Genomic DNA, 18,380 nt, shown 5'->3' on the forward strand with positions numbered 1-18,380 from the left:
ATTCCTTTCAGAAATACTTCTATTTTTTCATTATAAAATACTCCTGGGACTCCACCATGACACCTTCTGGGATTCCATTCGAGTTCTATCAGGAATTATTCTAAAGGATCCTTCAGGAATTCCTCTAGAGTTATTCTGGGCTCCATCAGGCTATTTACTACGGATTCTTCTCTGGGATTCTACCAGAATTTCCTTCCAGGGGTTTTGTATGGAATTCTTCAAGAAATTCCTCCAGGAATTCTTCTTGAGAGTCCTTCTTAAATCAATCAAGAAATGCCTCCCGATATTCTTCAAGTAATTAATAATTCCAAGTTTCCTCAAGGGTTATCAGGTTCCTCCTGGGATTCAACCAGAAATTATTATGAGGATTTCACAAGTAATTTGGGAATCCACCAGTATATCCTCCAGTGAATCTATGACAAGTTCCCCCTGGGATTCAAAAAAAGAATTCCTGCAGGAAATCCTCTGAGAATTCCTTCAGTAATTTCACCAGGAATTCCTTCGAATATTCCGCTAGGATTTCCTCTAAGGATTCCAACTAAAAATCACTCCAAAAATCCTCTTAGGATTTCAACTAAAAATCCTCCAGGGATTCCTCTAATGGTGCCTCGATGGATTGCAACTGGAATTCAGCCACGTAATGCTCCATGACCGGGAATACAAAAAATCCTCTAGAGGTTCTTCCAAAACATTCTGGAAAAAATCCTCCAAGGGTTCCGCCAAGATGATGTTCAAGGATCCCATATTGAAGAGGATTAAACAAAGTATTTCTCGAAATGAATCCCTGAAAGGATTTTTTGGAAAATTTCTAAAAAAATGCATGGAACAGTTTATTGTGAAATCCTTGGAGGAATCACCAAAGAAATCACTGGAGAAATTCCAAAAAAAAAAATCCCTGGAGAAATTCCTTTGGAAGAACTTTTAAAGCAACCCTTGGAGGGGTTGCTACAGGATTCTCTAATGTAATTCCTGGTGGATTCCTTGGAAAAAATCCTTCAAGAAATACTGGAAGGAATTGATGGATAAATTTTTTTAGGAATCTTCAGGGAAAATTCTGGTAGATACTTGAAGTAATTGGGTCCTAACATTTTTATTTAATTTTTGTTTTTAATTATTAACACGTAAAAGAATGTTCTTTCAACTACTTTAGCATTTTTTTCCAGCTCAAATAACGGCTATAACATATCTGAACTATAATTTTCAAAATGGTTCTGAATATGAACCTTGACACTTTTGATCATGTTTGACGTTCGCTTAGTCGACAAAAACACCACAGGGGTTTAAGTTTTAACACTTGAGCTCTCGCCGAGCGGTGTCACGAACACATGTGCGAATTTACTGGTGGAAAATACTGCCGTTTGATTTTGCTGAGAACAGCTGATCTTTGTTTATATTTTCCCCCAGCACTCTTTAAGCAGTGTTGGTGACATGTAACGTGTATGAAACCACTCTGGGTTTGTTCCTATCTGACATTTCAGAAGAGACACGGAAAACAAAACACACCCAAAAATTTGAGTTTAAGCCAACGGGTGGGACAAAATTTAAAAAATCACAAAAAAATGTTTTTTGGACTTAAACAAAAGAAAAACATTAAAAAATTGAGTAAACATGTGTTTTTGACATAAGCTTAAGCGTTTAACACTAAAATTGGGGCAGGGCTTTAGGACCCTATTCCTTCAAAAATCCCAGGTCGAATGCCTCGTAGGGTCCCTTTAGGGATACAAGGAAGAATATTTGAAGAAAACATAAATTTATAAAATAATTTATTGAAGATTCCCTAGAAAAATCTGCAAGCGGAATCTCTAAAGGAATTCGTGGCATAATACCGTGCAGGATTTGTTTTCTTTTTTTTTTGCAGTGTTTCTTGTGGAATCCCCGAAGGCTTCCTGGTGGAATCGCTTGAGGAATTATTTGATGAATTTTTGGAGAAATTCTGAGCAGAACCACTGTATCTCTGCATGTATTTCTGTAAGAATTTCTAGCGAAATGCGAAATCTAGCGTGTAGGAATCCCTGCAAGAATGATTGGATTAATCGCTGAAGGATTTTTTGGAGGTATTCCTAGGGAAATCATTAGAAGAATCACTGGAAAATTTTTGGTAGTAGCAATTCCTGGTGGAAATATTGATGGAATTCCTGATAATTGGGAGGGATTCATTGAGCAATCTCTTTAAGAATTTCTAGAGGAATTCCTGGTGGAATCACTGGAAAAGAATCCTTACAGAATCTGTTTAGAAAATCCTGAAGTTTCGCTGGAAGATTTCTGAATAAGTCTTTGGGGAATTTTTTGGTGGAATTATTGAAGGAAGCACTGAATGATTTATTGGAGGACTCTGTAGAATAATTTAAAAGAAAACAGCTCCTGGTAGAATTTAGGGAAGAGTCCTAGGAGGAAGCCCTAAAAAAGTCCTGGTAAAATTCTTGGAGGAATTTCTGGTGATTAAATTCTTGAGAAGTATCTGAAAGATTTTTTTTCCTTATGTTTATTTGAAAGGCCTTCTGTGCTCGTGGCCACCACAGTGCCGGATGTCTGGAAGAATGCCACCTAAAGGTATGAATTATCCCCGGAGAAATTTTTGGTTGATTCTGTAGATAATTTTTAGAGGAATTATTGATAAAATTCAATAAAAGGAAGGGGCCTTCCTTAGCCGAGTGGTTAGAGTCCGCGGCTACAAAGTAAAGCCATGCTGAAGGTGTCTGGGTTCGAATCCCCGTCGGTCCAGGATCTTTTCGTAATGGGAATTTCCTTGACTTCCCTGGGCATAGAGTATAATCGTACTTTGCCACACGATAAACGAATGCGAAAATGGCAACTTCGACAAAGAAAGCTCTCAGTTAATAACTGTGTAAGTGCTCATAAGAACACTAAGCTGAGAAGCATGCTCTGTCCCAGTGCGGACGTAATGCCAAGAAGAAGAATTGATAAGGGGCTGTCCATTTATTACGTAAGACATTTTTCGGGGTTTTTCAACCCCCCCTCCCCCCATAGTAAGATTTTTTGTATGAAAATTAAAAATAAATTGTATGGCGCGTAAGAAATCTCAGACCCCCCCTCCCCCCTTAAACCCTTACGTAATTAATGGACCGCCCCTAAACTTCCTGGTTGAACTCCAGAAAGAATATCTGATGGAATCCCTATAGTTTTAACCCATGGATTCCTGGAAAAACGTCAAAGTAGAATAACTAGAGGAAACAGGAGGAAACCACTAAAGATTCTGAAGAGAATCTTTGTAGGAATTACCATATCCATTCTCATATCGATAACTGTTAAGAATAATCCCCGACAGAGACCCTCATAATTTTAGAGTTTGCCGGAATACTAGGTGCGATATCAATATCCATTTCTTCCGTACTTTAATTTTGAAAGTTCAGCTCCTCCACACTACGATTAATGCCCAAAAATCGTAAAAATCATCATTATAATCTGCAAAAATCTCAACAGACTTCCTTTACCTATGAGTCGCATGACCGCTATAGCCATAACAAAATAATGTATTTTTCATGTAACCCACCTTCCCCTGCCATTGAAATAATTGGATCACTCAAGCCACACTGTGCACAACTCTACTATACTTCTATGGAATCACCAGCTCACTCCCAACGTGTGATAGGGATAGGGTGGGCTGGACATAACGTTGGGTACCAAAGTCTGTCAGCAGCCAGCCAGCCGCTGAAATTGATGGTGATGAACGTCGGTAATGATGTTTTAATGACAACGTTGACAGCATGATTTCTGTCATCCCTTTCTCTTCAACAACTTCACCAATCCAAGGATCAACCGCAGTCACTCCACACTGCAAGGACGTGGGACCAGCTGGCAGCAGTGATTACAGTTGATGGTGATGATGATGGGTATCAATTTCCGTCGGCTTCAATATCTTGCCCTATTCGATCATCTACCTCCATGTGGCTGAGACCAGCGATGATTACCGTCCATATTCCACAAATCGACGATAATCAACGCCGAAAGCATTCATGATGAACGCACATTATCACCGGCATTGACGGTGATTGATTGCTTACTAACAGGAATTCAGGGCGCAACAGTGGACATCCGCTATTGGTGCTTCTTCCAGCGTTGCTTTGCTGCTATCAGCGATCGATAGAACTACTGTTGACACTTTTTGGGTAAAAGTTTCACTGCAGGAAAAGTCCCCGAACGTTCATGGGCTCCTGGTTTGATGTCAAAATTTTACTGACTATCGACACAAAACTGCAACAGCGTAAGGCCCGGTACAAATGTCACGTTACCGACGACAAGACGGAGGAGATTCGTTCCGTTCCCTTTATTTCAACGGAGCAAAATGTCAAATCAACAAAATTCGATTGATTCGTTTTTGTGTAGTCTGCGGCCGACTGTCACGTCGACAGAACCGAGGGACAACTTGATCTGCTGCTGCCATCGTCGTCGACAGTGGTTTCGCGCTGTGGTAGTACTTTTACCAAACTTCGCACCAGGATCACATGCGTGCCTCTTCCTGAAACTGATGCAGGAAGATTATGACTTCCCGCTAAAACCGACAATATTTTTCCCATGCAGCGAAATTCAACGACATTTTTTCAGGGGGCCTCTGAGCTTCCGAAAATATCCGTAACACGCGAATCATCACATAATACTAGGGTTGCAGGATGTATGGAGAAGGTGTTTGCGCCGGTTCGTTCACGACACGAATAATAATGCACAGTAGTTCGAAGGCAGACAAAACCTATTTTCCAAACGGTAATATTTTTCTCAGCTTCCTTAACACTTTTGTGGTTAAATTCTTAACTCTGAAGCAGATTCACTGCATTTTTAAGTTTATAACACTGATTTTTCAAGAAACTGCGATGTGCTTCATTTGATCAAGGAAATGTCAATTAATTACGTAAAATTCATTTTTTTGAAACCATACTTCTCTATAACAAGCCCACATAGAACATTCCAACTTTATGAATTTAGTAGATGTTTTTTTACAATGTGCTGTTCTCAGTAGCTAGGCGATCGTAAACTTTAAATTTTATTTACAATAAGTTTTTAGATTTTTATTTGAAAAATGCTAAAGTTATACCAATTATGATATTAACTTTACAGATTTAGTGAGATGGAACAAGTTTTCCATAAAGAAATATACCAAAGCAGACTAAAGATCCGCTTTTGGAATGACTTATTGTGGATTCCACCAACTTAGGGTATTGAACACCGCGGACGAGGTCTATAAATTAATTAATAGCTGGATTTTAGAAGATGACTTCTCGAGCGCTTACGGGATGAATCTACAAGACTACGTAAACCAACGTTTTGTGCTTTGTGGACAAATGATCGCATTTGAACCAGAAGTATTGTGCATACGAGTAATCGCTACAACGTCACTCAGCCTGTTTCGCTCGAGTTTTAACATGAAAAAGTCAAAAATAATAATTATTGTCTTTATTAAAGAGACTTTCAGCGCTTGGCTGGTTCGTCTCTTGGTCAAAAATAAATGAATAACCGAATTTAGTACTGTACCATTTAATGACATTAGACATGATTTTGCTTTCAAAATCAGTGTTGATATACTCAAACTAAATTTATTTATTTGTAGTAATTAGTGCGACGTAAGACATTGCCTTTAATTGCCACCAACTGACTTCAAATTGAAGTTCAGGATTTAATTCACTTACCCAAACCACTCTAAATCCTCAATCATTAAATTCTCTCCCGAGAGAAAAACTGTTTGTGATTTGCTTGACAAAACTCTCGTATAAAATTTTAATGCACAATCAATTGCTTTCGCTCATGCTGGTTAAAATATTCAATCATAAATCACTGTGCATCGAACTTTAAGATTATTGATCACTTTTAAAAATCTTGAAGTTCGATATCCATATTGATATAGTTCCGGACTTGCGAGAACATGACCACTCACCGGGCTATCTGGAATAGTGATAATGATGCTAAGTCTTGTGCTAAGTAACCAACTGAAGAAATATGTAACACTTTCGTCGAGATAGATTATAAACATAATTTTGAAAGACTTTAGTAGTTTGTTTCAACTTGTGTTTAGAAGCAAAATGTTTAATATTACGATAAAATAACAATTGTTATTAATTAATTATTTCGTGTCATTTTCAAGTTTGAGGTTTCAAATTCGAACTAACAAAATGTTTGCATGAAGAACCATATTAACTATATCTTAAGGCTAGATGGTTCTATCATATTGCTAGCAGTAACAAAACGACAAAAATTGCGTAAGTTTTGGCCAATTTGTATGTTCGGTGGCGTGGACAGCGCACACCAACAGGAATAGGTAGTGATCGCAGGGTAGTGGAAGCTCAGGTCAATCTAGAAATGTTAAGCGATTTCACAAACCAGAAGCTTAATTGAAAGGCTCATGATAGGAAAGAATTCCACGCGCAAGTAGCTTTGGCGATCAACTTCTTAAGACGAGCACTTTCCAGCTTGAAATGAATGGAGCCAAATCTGGCGAAGGTAGCTTGTTTGATACTCCTAGAACAACAGATTATGCGCCTCTCATTCGTGCTCTTCGCTTCACCTTGTGATTAAACAATGCTCCAATTGTGTATATGAAAATGATATCCTGACTAGGGATTTACATGTCCCGTGTAAAATGCTTAGACGCGATGGAGAAGTGGTCGACAATGTTGAAATAATTTGCAATTAAAATGGTAAATTCTTAATTATATTGTGTATTTCTTTCTGGTCACTGAATTGTGTATTTCTTTCTGGTAACGGGACTGCTAAGTGTGGCTTCATAAGTGCGAAAATGTGAATAAAAGTGTAGAATTGCATCGAATCATGTTGGTGTTTTCAGAGCGATTATTCTTTGAATTGTGAAAAATGAGCTCGCTGAAAACACCGACCCAATCTGATGCAATCCACACTTGTAAAAATTTCTGCGATAGTCCAGTCCAGTGTTAAAAGAAATGCGCAATGAAAGGGTGCACATTTAGCACATTTTCAATTTCGATATTATCGAGTTGAATTATTGAGAAAGATTATCCACTGCGTTGAAAGTAAATTTCCCGTTAACTCTTTTGTAGCATATAGCATAATGGGCCGTTGTATACAGTAATATGATATTGAAAGCCAGTCAAAATTTCGGGCTTCTCCAAACTGAAGATTAGCCGTTTTGTTGCTGTTTTCACTGTGAGGCTCCTCAAATCAACGCGTTCTATTTACAGAGACGAAGAGTTGCCATGATTTTGTTGCTGTTCTGCTGCATGCACTATTAGAGGAGCGTGCCTAAATCACGGCGGCGCGATTTTTCAGCGGTTTTGGCAGCACAACGACACAGCGACAGAAATTTTTATCGCGATGTTTTTTCGTCGTTGGATGACATCGCGTAGCAGCTGCAAATCTGTCGCGTCAAATCTGGGAGGCCATCAGCGCGTAGTTCACTGCTGGTCCTTTGCGTGGACGGCGACGGTTGTGCCGCTCGATCCGATAAACCAAAATGGCTGCGCTAGCCTCCCACATGGCAATGACAGCGGAGCACTGGCTGGTAGCGACGGGTTTCTTACCGAAAACGATGCTGGTATACTGAAGAGAGCGGCTTCAGTCGCGGAGGCTCTAATATGCGTGTTTTTTTTTCCCTCATCTGTAGAGCCTTTTGAACCACTGCTTTCATTATTTAGGAATATTGTGGTGTGACCCATATTTTATTTGGTGCTCATCAAATATCCTTTCACAATTGAGATGTGATAGACATTGGTTGATGTGTCACACTGTCCCAACTGGGCACAACTCGTTTTATAAAGTCTATAACCCTATTAGGACTACCTTGCCAAATTTCCAAGGGCTCTAATAACCCTTTTCCAAATGTTAACGTTCTTTGATTAAGCAATGCTCCGCAGTTGCAGAGTAAATGCTCAGCAGTTTCGTCTTCAGCTTGACAAAAACGACACTCAGAGGATTGTATTTTTCCTATATTTTTAAGATGATACCTACTTGGGCAGTGACCGGTCAGCAGGCCAGTTATTACCCTAAGATTTCCTTTATTAAGATTCAGTATAGCCCGGGCTTTAGCTAGACTGGGTTTTATGAATCTTTTCGCTTGCTTGGATGTATCCGTGGCGTTCCAATTGGATTCTACCATGGACATTTCCCAATTTTTCAGTTTCATCCTGAGAGTGCACTCAGGAATACCACAGAACGGTTCAGGGCCGACAAAGCTAGAAGCTGCACCCTGTCTTGCTAGATTGTCGGCGATTTCATTCCCCTCAATTCCACAATGGCCGGGCACCCAGTACAATGTAACTTCGTTCCTACTGGCCAATTGCTTCAAAGAAAGAATGCATTCCCACACTAACTTTGATCTACATGTGAATGCCTTTATAGCATTCAAAGCTGCTTGACTGTCTGAGAAAATACAGATCTTTGCAAACTTATAGTTTCTTTTGAGACAAACATTTGTACAGTCAATGATGGCTTGTATTTCAGCTTGGAACACAGTGGGACTACGCCCCATAGCGATTAATATGCGTGTTACTATATTCGCTTTCCATTGAAAACTGAGCTGAGGACGCAAAAGACACTCACGACTTGCTTTCCGAACGTGTTCACAGTCTGATGGCAAAAATAAGAATGAGGGAAAGAAGCAGGACCGGTGCGCTTTTATAGTGCAAAGCGGAGGCCAAACATGTGCTTGAACGTGAATGAACGTTAGATAAGAAAGAGGTCAACCATCAACGATTTTTCAATAGTTTGATGTCAATAATCAATAGTGGATCGACGCGTAGATAAATTTCCAATCGATTGATGTATAAATGTTAAAAATCTATCGATAAATAACTGAGTTATTAGCGGTCAAAACCTGACCATTTTTCGTTACATGCTCAATTTTTCGTTTTTTGGAATCGTACCCCCATGGTAACGGTCGTATTTTGGACCCCCTAGGGAAGTGATTTTAGTTTTGTGTCCCAATTAATTATTTGCACAGCGTAACCAAGTCAAAGAACATGTCAAAATGTAGAGAAAAACTTCCTCTACGAGATAAAAATGCCCATACGGTCATGTAGGATCCAAAAAACGTCGAAAATAATTGAATTGTGAAGCACTGTTTTTCATTATTTTGGACACACCAATACATTTTGGACCCTCAAAGTATATATTTTGGACCCCGGCATTTTTTTATCGTTTGGCGACAAAGTCCATGACACTGGATATATAATATGCTTGCCCATAGTCTAACCAATCGATCGACAATAGAAAACCGAAGAAATTCTACGCTTTTTGTCCAGAAATTTGAAAAAAGTTTTTGTTTACATTTGATAAATTTCTGACGGCTCCAATTTCTGTGTGTAACGTGTTGTAACGGTTGCATGGATGCACCGATTAAATTAAATTAATTTCAGATAAAATAAACACATTTTCTTTATACAAACGGTTGCTGCAAGTGCGGAATAGTCCTATCTTTCCAAATGGCATGCAAATTGAGTTGGTCTTTCGATTTAAACTGGGAAATTTGCAGGAAAATCGCCAAGGGGGTCCAAAATATATAGGGGTCCAAAATATATTGGTTGCCCATATGTTGCCGAAGGACGTTACACAGCGTCAAAATCTATCATCGCATTTCAGATAGCATGTACAATGCAATGATAGATTTTCTTGAGCATTGCTTCGATATTGAGCAATTAAATTGATTGTGGAAATTTTTAAAGCGATGATGGTTATTTTTCTCTTAATCAACAGTCCAAAACGAGAAAATATTAAAATAAAAGTTCATAATACTGGAATATGGCAAAAACACGTCCAAATATTATAAATTGCATTGGAAACTTGACTTCCTACAAGTGGGGAATCGTAAAGAAAAGTGTGGGATTACGTCAGATCGGTTTGATGTCTTCGTCGCGTTTATTCGTCATCTTATGCGGTGAATATACCAGATCGATCTGACATAATTCTGCACTTTTATTCGCAATCTCGCACTTCTAAAAGCACTTATAATGTGCGTTAAGTTAAGCAAAAAATCAAAGGGGGTTGTGTACAAGACACGACCGCATGACGTTAACTACACCAAGTGATTTTTTGCATTTGAATTTCAGTCGATTTTCATAGTTGCAGCCTTCCTTTAGTTCAAACTCTAACATAATATCCTGACGGTCCCAACATTTTAGATTTTCTATTGACACCCAGTACATTGCCGTAAGATGTAGTTAACATCGAAAGAAGAATGAGCGAAGAAGCTGAAAATGGTCCGCTTTTATAGTGCGCTTCCCAACCCAAAGGAATCGTGCAAGACAATATGAATGAGTTTGGTTGCGTAAGAAAGCGATCGACATTTTCCCAATTTTCGACAGCCTATAGTCAAAAATCAAAAAATCAAAAGTTTTCTCCATTTGAGTAAAATGTTGTATAAATTTCCGACCGATTGGTGGGAAAATATTGATAATCTACCGATAAATGGCTGAGTTATTAGTATTTAAAATCTTACATAATTTCGTGACGGTCGCAACATTTTAGATTTTCAATTGACACCCAGTATATTGCCGTAAGACGTAGTTAACATCAAAAGCAACAGTATTTATTTGCCAGTTTGAGGTATTTGTCGGCATTAATAATATTTGTACTAGATCGAGTAGTGTTTGATCCTTCGACCTTGACACTTGCTCCTGCGGGAGCGGGTGATGAGGGCAGGATCAAACATGTCGCGCGTCGGTAGTGAAGCGGTGAAAAAGTGATCGGTTCGTTAGTAGTGTTTGATCCTTCGACCTTGACGCTTGCTTCTGCGGGGGCGGGCGATGGGGGCAGGATCAAACTTGTCGCGCGTCGTTCGCTCAGAGAAATGAAAAAGCGCCGCGGATCGCTAGTAGTGTTTGATCTATTGATCGCGTCGCTTGCTCTTGCGTGGGCGAGTGACGAACACTTGTTCGGCGTTTAATGCGATTATCGAATTCTCGAAAACTTATTCATACAGACTCAAGTCAAAAAAGTATACAAACTTACTTTATCGATCCTATGTGTTAAGCAGGCGGAATTCTACACGTACCGCTCTGTACCAACTCAACTTTTCACTTTTAGAACGTTTAATTTCCGGATTTACAAAACGACGAAAGTAAGATTTTCAACTTTCGCAACCTAACCACTACTTTCGCCGACCCGCTGTATGGAGAGACAAAGTGACTTAACCACGAATCAAAACAAAACACTACTTAAGCCGATTTTACACTGATAGAAAAACGTCGAAAGTAACTTGATGAAACGGCTTATCATTTTGTATAATTTTGTTTTGGGAAATAATAGAAACTACGTAGTTTTTGAACGCGAGCTGATTGTATGCAAAATTTAAGTGGTGTACACTGCGAAAAAATGTTAAAAAGGTGATTCATTTTAAAACAGTTTTAGAAGACAGGTTATGATTCTTCTGAATTAATTTTCTCAAAACCGTATGAAAGTTACTTACGTCGATTTGAAAAAGTAATCGAGAATTATTTCGTGAATCCGGTTAGGCGTGATTATATCATGGATCGCATCACCAAACATTGGTGACTCCCAGATCTTTACCTTATCCCACTAACCCAATATCCTCTCCATGACAACCGTGGAGATGCAGAGGTGATCTCGGTCTCTAGTAACAACGGTAGTCACACTAACATTCCTTCCCTTCCCCGATGACCGTAAGGACGTGGCCGGCGCCGTTATTGACTTTTAAATTTGAGCTCTCGATTTGTGCACATTGAAGAATGGTAAGCTAATCCCAAGCCCCATTCATTAATTCCCTGTGCAACTTCGATTGTTCTGGTCAATCACGGAGTAGCAACTACGAATTGTACGGTCATCTATGCTTATGCTTATGCTTATGCTTATTAATAATATTTGTACTAGATCGAACCACTATGCAATGGCACGCGCTTCGGTCCACTGTGATGGCAACTGAAAACTGTGAAGACGGTCGGGTCTTTTTCGCGATTTGAGTTTGTGGTCGGACGAGCTGTGACCAACCCCCCCGCGAAGTGACAGATAACGCAATTTTCACGTACCTACTTTCAACGTAAACAATGGGGCCATCCACCGCTGCCGGCACAATTTTTCACTATGGCAGATCGGAATTTTGTTTCGTTGTTGACGGGTGCAAAACAACAAATGGAATGAAATGAAATAAGGGCGAGTCTGATATTTTCGTCTGCCAATGGAAATAAATTTAATAAAATCACCAAGTTTAAGCACCAAATGAACTTAAGAGCACAGACAAACAGACGTCACACTCTCATCATTGTCCATGGACCACCTTTTTAACGGTCAATTCAAAAATATTTTAGGTGGCCAATCCGCCACCCGCAGCGCTCGCATCATTTTTGTTCGTGTTTGACGTTTACACACTACCGCCATCTGTTGGCGTGTCGGCCAAACACACCGATTTTAGCATTGGGCGTACATGTCCTCGTGACTATGATTTTGATCCAGATTTGTTCTAAGTGTTACGTCTGTTTGTCTGTGTTAAGAGTGTACCAATTCGTTCGGTGAAAAGATTAATGACGTGTTAGTGCTTTGTTTTGCGGAAAAGTAATCTATAAGAAATTACTCACAATACAGCCTAACTGATTTGTGGATCGCTATTATGCCCTAAAAAAAGCGCTGGCCGTAACATAAAATAAAATAAAATATTGTGGGCCTCGTGGCCGTGCGGTTAGTGTCGTAAGGCATTTAAGCGCATCGTGTCATTGGGTGTGGGTTCGATTTCCGCTTCAGCTATTGAAACGTTTCGTCAGGAATGTTTCTCAAATGTGCCACTGGAGCATCCTTATCCATTGTCTAGTGTTAAGTTACATTCCGTGCATCTAAATGGCTGAAGACGGTGTCCTTATATTTTTATTTGAAATCGAATCATGTCGAAAAGTGATATTTTTTTTTATTTGCAACTAAATACGAACTAATATACGATGCAGAGATGCATTTGAACGCGTTCTGTTAATGATCTGTTCAAACCTTGTGCACACGAGAGCCGTGTTCAAGTTCAAACAATTTGTTACGTTTAATCACAGAACTCTCATTCGTCATTCGTTGTTCTCATCGATACAAATACGGTGCAAATGCAGACGCATTCCAGTTCATTATTTTCAAGTTAAAAACTGTTTTTAATCAAAGAAAAGTTATTTATTTAATATCATTTCTATTTCAGAGTCGTACTAATAACTAAACAACGATCAACAATCAATGACGCTTTAGTAACCGAGCGATGGCCCTTCTCAAAACATCTCTTATATCGTCAATCCTTGACCCATATTCTGAAGTTTTCATTGGCACGATTATTTGATTGGTCTTTAAAGCATTCCTTCAAAGCGCAAAATATAATAGCGGTCTTGAAAAAAATTTGACTTATTCCTGAATAAACATAGATTTTATTTTCAAAAGTTGCCTTTATTTTTCAAAGGAATTTTCAGAATACTAGGAAATTTATTGCATTACAAATTACTTATATTCACTATTCACTAACAAGCTTTTCAATATCGCTACCACGCCTACAATTTATCCACGTCGAATCTGATCGTAACTGTCTTCCGGTTTTCCGAAACCAAAGCCGAAAAACGGATATACATTTCCGAAAATACATGGTTTTCTATCTATATGCGTGATTCTTGACCGTTCATCCCGGATTTCATTAGTTTCAATTAGCGAGTATCATTCCCTTGTTGGGACGCAGCCATGGCATAATCAACGGATCCACAATAGATGTAGATTGTGTGTTGGAATCGTGGGACTGTAAGGTCAAAACAGTAAAAGAGAGCTTGTCAAAAATTTTGAAGAACACCAATCCGCGATCAGTCTAGTGATCCTTGCGTTTGTTAAAAAACTGAACATGAGCACGAGAGCAATCAAAGGAACATTTGTACAAATATTTCACAAATTTGTGAACGCTCACAGAACATGAGCGTTCAAAATGCATCTCTGATACGATGACGTCACGCTGCAACTTTCAGCGTGAAGAAAACCTTTACTGCGGGCGATGTATACAGAAAAATAAACGATTTCGTTGCACATTCATCCACGCATTGTTCATCCGGTGAACATTCGTGTTGGCGTGGATGTCATTTTATGTAAACATATTTAGATCGGAAAAAATCAAAAGAAAAGAAGACCGTGGATAAGTCCATTGGATGAACTATCCAGCTCTTTAGAAGTGGTAATGGCCGCCACAAGTTAGCTTACTTTCTGGTAGGGATCCAACAAATTGACGTTTGGCTTTGGTCCGGTCAATTGACTTGTCCACCGGTGTGATAAATTCACTCGGTTAAAGAATTTTGACACTTTAGCGGGTCATGTAGATGCTTCCCACGTGTTTCGGTCAAGTGTCAAAATTCTTGGACTGAGTAAATTTAGTGCACCGGTGGATAAGTCCATATCAAGCGACCCAAGTCAAACGTCAGATCACTAGATCCCTTTTTGTAAAAGTGGGCTAATTTTTGGTGATATTAGCGTTCGTACAAGCGGGATACTTTATCCAATAGGCTTATCTAATTGAAACTTAGACATCTGGTGGTAAGTATGAGAAAAAAAAGTGTTCAAATCCGCAAAAGAAAATTGATTTGATCTCAGATTGATTTCAAGCTTATAACTACAGTCAATTTCCAATAAATTAATGATTATCTTAATTATCTAAGGGATGATTCAAATATTACGTAATGAAGAAATTTGCCAAATTAAACCCCCTCCCTCCCTGAAGTAACAGGTTTTATATGGAAAATTTCAATTTATTGTATGGACCGAAACACTACAAAATATCCCTTACCTCCCCTTGTTGTGTTACGTAATATTTGAACGATCCCTAACAAATTTGTCTTGCTTTGAATTGTCAAGTGGTCAAAAAATAATTTCGTAAACAAAGGAACGGTTACTATAAGCAACATCACACCACTATACAAAACTCGCTCGTGGGGCCATACAAAATCTTCCCAATGACCGTACAAATCCTTTTAGAGAATCGCGATTTGGTGATCACTCGTTTATAATGATGTTACAAATGCCAAACAAAAAATGTTAAACTTTTTCTATGTCCATCAAGCATAATTCTAGTTTACGCCCTATTTTGAGCACACTCCATGATTTCATTGAGTATGACAGTACCACGGACCAAAATTTTTCGGTACATTGACGTTGTACTGCCAAGGGTGGAGGGCGGCTGTCAACTGGGAGTAAAATTGAAAAGCCGCCAACCTAAGTCCAGAACCAGTTTTAAGGCTTAACGCGGAAAAGTAAAAATCATTCTTCGCAAAATTACAGGTAATCAATGCGCTTGAAAGAATTTGTTTGCAAGCAGTTATTTGCTACGTGCTAATGCAGTGCGCTGTTGGCAATTTAATCAGAAAATTCTGCTAAATTACCAAAAGAGATGTTTGCGAGAAAATTGATTACGCCGTCACCATTGTTTGGTCGTTATTTTGTATGGTTGTTTACATTTTAGAACCAGCGACACGTCGGGGTAGCAATAAAGAGCCGCCAGTTCCACCCTTGTGTACTGCAGCTGTCATGATGCTCCCGGGTTGGCTGTGACATACGGCGCTAGTGCGACTACAATACACCTGATCAACAAGAATGGCCGTGATGTCGGACTAGGAGCGCAGCCCTTGTAGAGGTTCCGTACAGTGATGGGGTACTGGCATTGGCGATATGAGAACAGATGGCAGAAAGAAACTTGTTTCCGCACTTTTGTGTTTTCACTAAGTGCAAGTGAGACTCATAACTTTACCTCCTTTCGTTCTTGTGAACCTGTTCCGCACAGCAAAAACTTATAGCACATTTCTCTCACACTGTTAGGGACTTCGAGTAGGGAGGAATAGGCCTTTGCAGCAGACAGTCGTGCTACCTAGGCAACATCGCACACAGTCTGTCTCGGTTCGGAAGAAACTCGAAACGCGTTCGCAACAGCGCAGCCGTTGCCAATCTGACAACGGTGTGCCTCGCGCGCGCAATCAAACAGTGTCAGACGAGATACGGTTGACCAGGAGCACAGACTCGAGTAGAGGTGGTTGAGATTCACCATTATTTGCAGCGAATGGTGTTGAAGTGGTATGGTGAATAGCATACTCACTGGCTGATGTTGTCCATCATTTTGTAGTCACCACCGGAGGTGTTAATTTTCGGAACGATTCCCGGCGAGAGGCGGTTCATCAGGCGGCACAAGCGAATACCGTCGCGCAGGCAATCCTCGTACAGCTGATCGGCAGGGAACTTCTCACCGAGCAGCGTTTCGATCCAGTGCTGCGCTTCGCGTTCCTGGTCTTTGTCGCGTTTGCCGGCAACCTGCAAGAGCACGGAAAAAGTGCGGAAATTGATAAAACTAATGAAATGAGAAACATATTTTCGAAGCAATGTACAATAGATACAGTCACCCCACAGTTATGGATCAACTAAGTGCCAATTTCAAGAACGAAACTTTATTTAAAATCATGGTGCCATCGTACGAAACAAAATTACCTCTCTGACAATGAAGAATATAGTTGTTTACGGGAATACAGCACAAAATTTGCGATTATTTATAAAAGAGTATCAATTTCGATGGAAATTTCAAACGTTATCCGACCCACAGATGTGGATCAATGGAAGTGAAGGATCCGTATTATGGATCAAATCGACTCATATTATGGATCAGAACATTATGAAAGCAATATAGCTGCGCGGTAAACGAATGGTTGGTTGGGGGCGTCCATTAATTACGTAAGAGTTTAGGGGGGGAGGGGGGGGGTTCTGAGATTTCTTACGCGCCATACAATTTATTTTTAATTTTCATACAAAAAATCTTACTATGGGGGGAGGGGGGGTTGAAAAACCCCAAAAAATGTCTTACGTAATAAATGGACAGTCCCTTGGTGAAAGCATACGATTTGGCGTTCCTTTTGGAATCGTCTTATTTTTGATTCATATTTCTCTAGAACAACGACCTGAATCCGATCTTGTCGGATTAAACCGCTGGAATGGCCTCCACAAAGCCCAGACCTCAACCCCATCGAGAATTTGTGGGCGATTCTCCTGTCATCGAGAATCGCCCACAAATTCTCGATTGACAAAACTGGTGTAACCAACAAAAATAATTATTTTGAAGCCTTGGAGCGCGCCTGGGAAGAACTAGAACCACAACACCTACAAAACCTGGTGAAAAACATGCTGAAGCGCCTCCAGCAAGTCCTTGAGGCCAAAGGAGGACACATTAACTATTAAATTGCTCTTTATTTTTCTTAAATCATCTTTTCTGGGGCCAAGAAGAAAGTGGGCACTTTATTTTGTCACAATTTTTTTTCAAAAAAAATTGATTTTCTTTTTCTTTGAGTAAAATTCTTTTTTTTTATCAAAATTTCGTAAGAGCAACTGTAAAAGAATATCAAAAATAAAATATAAAAAAAAGATTTAAGTGTGTTAACTTTAATTTGAACCAAATCAACGACAAAAATTTGAAAACTGGTAAGGTGGGCACTTTATTTTGCCTCTCAGTGTAACTGTGGTATGGTTCTTAATACATACCCCATAGTTGTGAATCAACGCTTCTAGGCATATGGTTGACATTTTATTTCCAAAAAACGAAAAAAATGTGCATGAGCGTGTTATAATTGATTGCGATGCTGTATAGGTTTATGGTTCACGTAGGTTAAATTTGTTCCACGTAATTGCAACTCTATTTTATGAGATATATTCGACATTTAATCCAAAGTTGATCCATATCTGTGGGCTATCCATAACTGTGGGGTGACTGTACTTTGATGAAATACTGGCATTGAAAACGCTGGAATCAGAAAATCAGTTTGCTATGGTTCACTCAATATTACGCGTTGCAAGAAAAAAATTGATTCCTGGAAAATCCTGTTCATAACCAAATTTTCCACAAAATGATCATAGTTGCCGATGATTTTATTTGTGTTAATGTTGAACGAGCTGTCACGATGAATTCATTGGTTTCAGCGAATTTCGTTAGAACTTTCGGTAATTTAACGAACCCTTTTCGGAAACTCCAGAAAATGCATTGTTCATTAGATCGCCTAAACAAATTATCATGTTATGTTGGCTATGTTGCTCATTGGTTTACTTTATTGTACTAGAATCCTTCAGCATTCAGTATTTGGAATTTTAAAGCTGGATCCAATAGTATGCCTCCATACAGCTGTTCGGTCTTTCATGTCGAAGAAACGTCTTAGTACCCCCATCTTTTATGTATAATGAACATAATGAGCATATGTTCTCACAAAAAAATAGTGCAGAACCCCTACTTAATTAATCGTTTCTATGTCTATGTCTATGTCAGCCTCTAAAATGTTCATGCATGGAGAACCGTAGCTCACGGGATTTATGCTAATTGTTTCCTTAGTTGCTTGAAACTTTGCTGAAGCATGTATGAACTAATCTACGATGACGTCACGCTGCAACTTCCAGCGGGAAGAAAACCTTTACTGCGTGTTTACAGAAAATGAACGATTTTG

General features: G+C 39.3%; 1 protein-coding gene across 1 annotated transcript in view; it reads right to left on the minus strand.

The window, feature by feature from the left end:
* The window catches only part of LOC5570418 (muscle-specific protein 20), a 184,286-nt gene that overhangs the window by 23,827 nt on the left and 142,079 nt on the right, over nt 1-18,380 (minus strand). Inside the window, exon 2 of the mRNA XM_021843077.1 lies at nt 16,004-16,215. Within this exon, the coding sequence (XP_021698769.1) occupies nt 16,004-16,215 (212 nt within the window). The remainder of the gene's footprint in view (nt 1-16,003; nt 16,216-18,380) is intronic.

This window comes from Aedes aegypti, chromosome 1 (assembly GCF_002204515.2).
Source record: "Aedes aegypti strain LVP_AGWG chromosome 1, AaegL5.0 Primary Assembly, whole genome shotgun sequence".
Taxonomy (NCBI): Eukaryota; Metazoa; Arthropoda; class Insecta; order Diptera; family Culicidae; genus Aedes; species Aedes aegypti.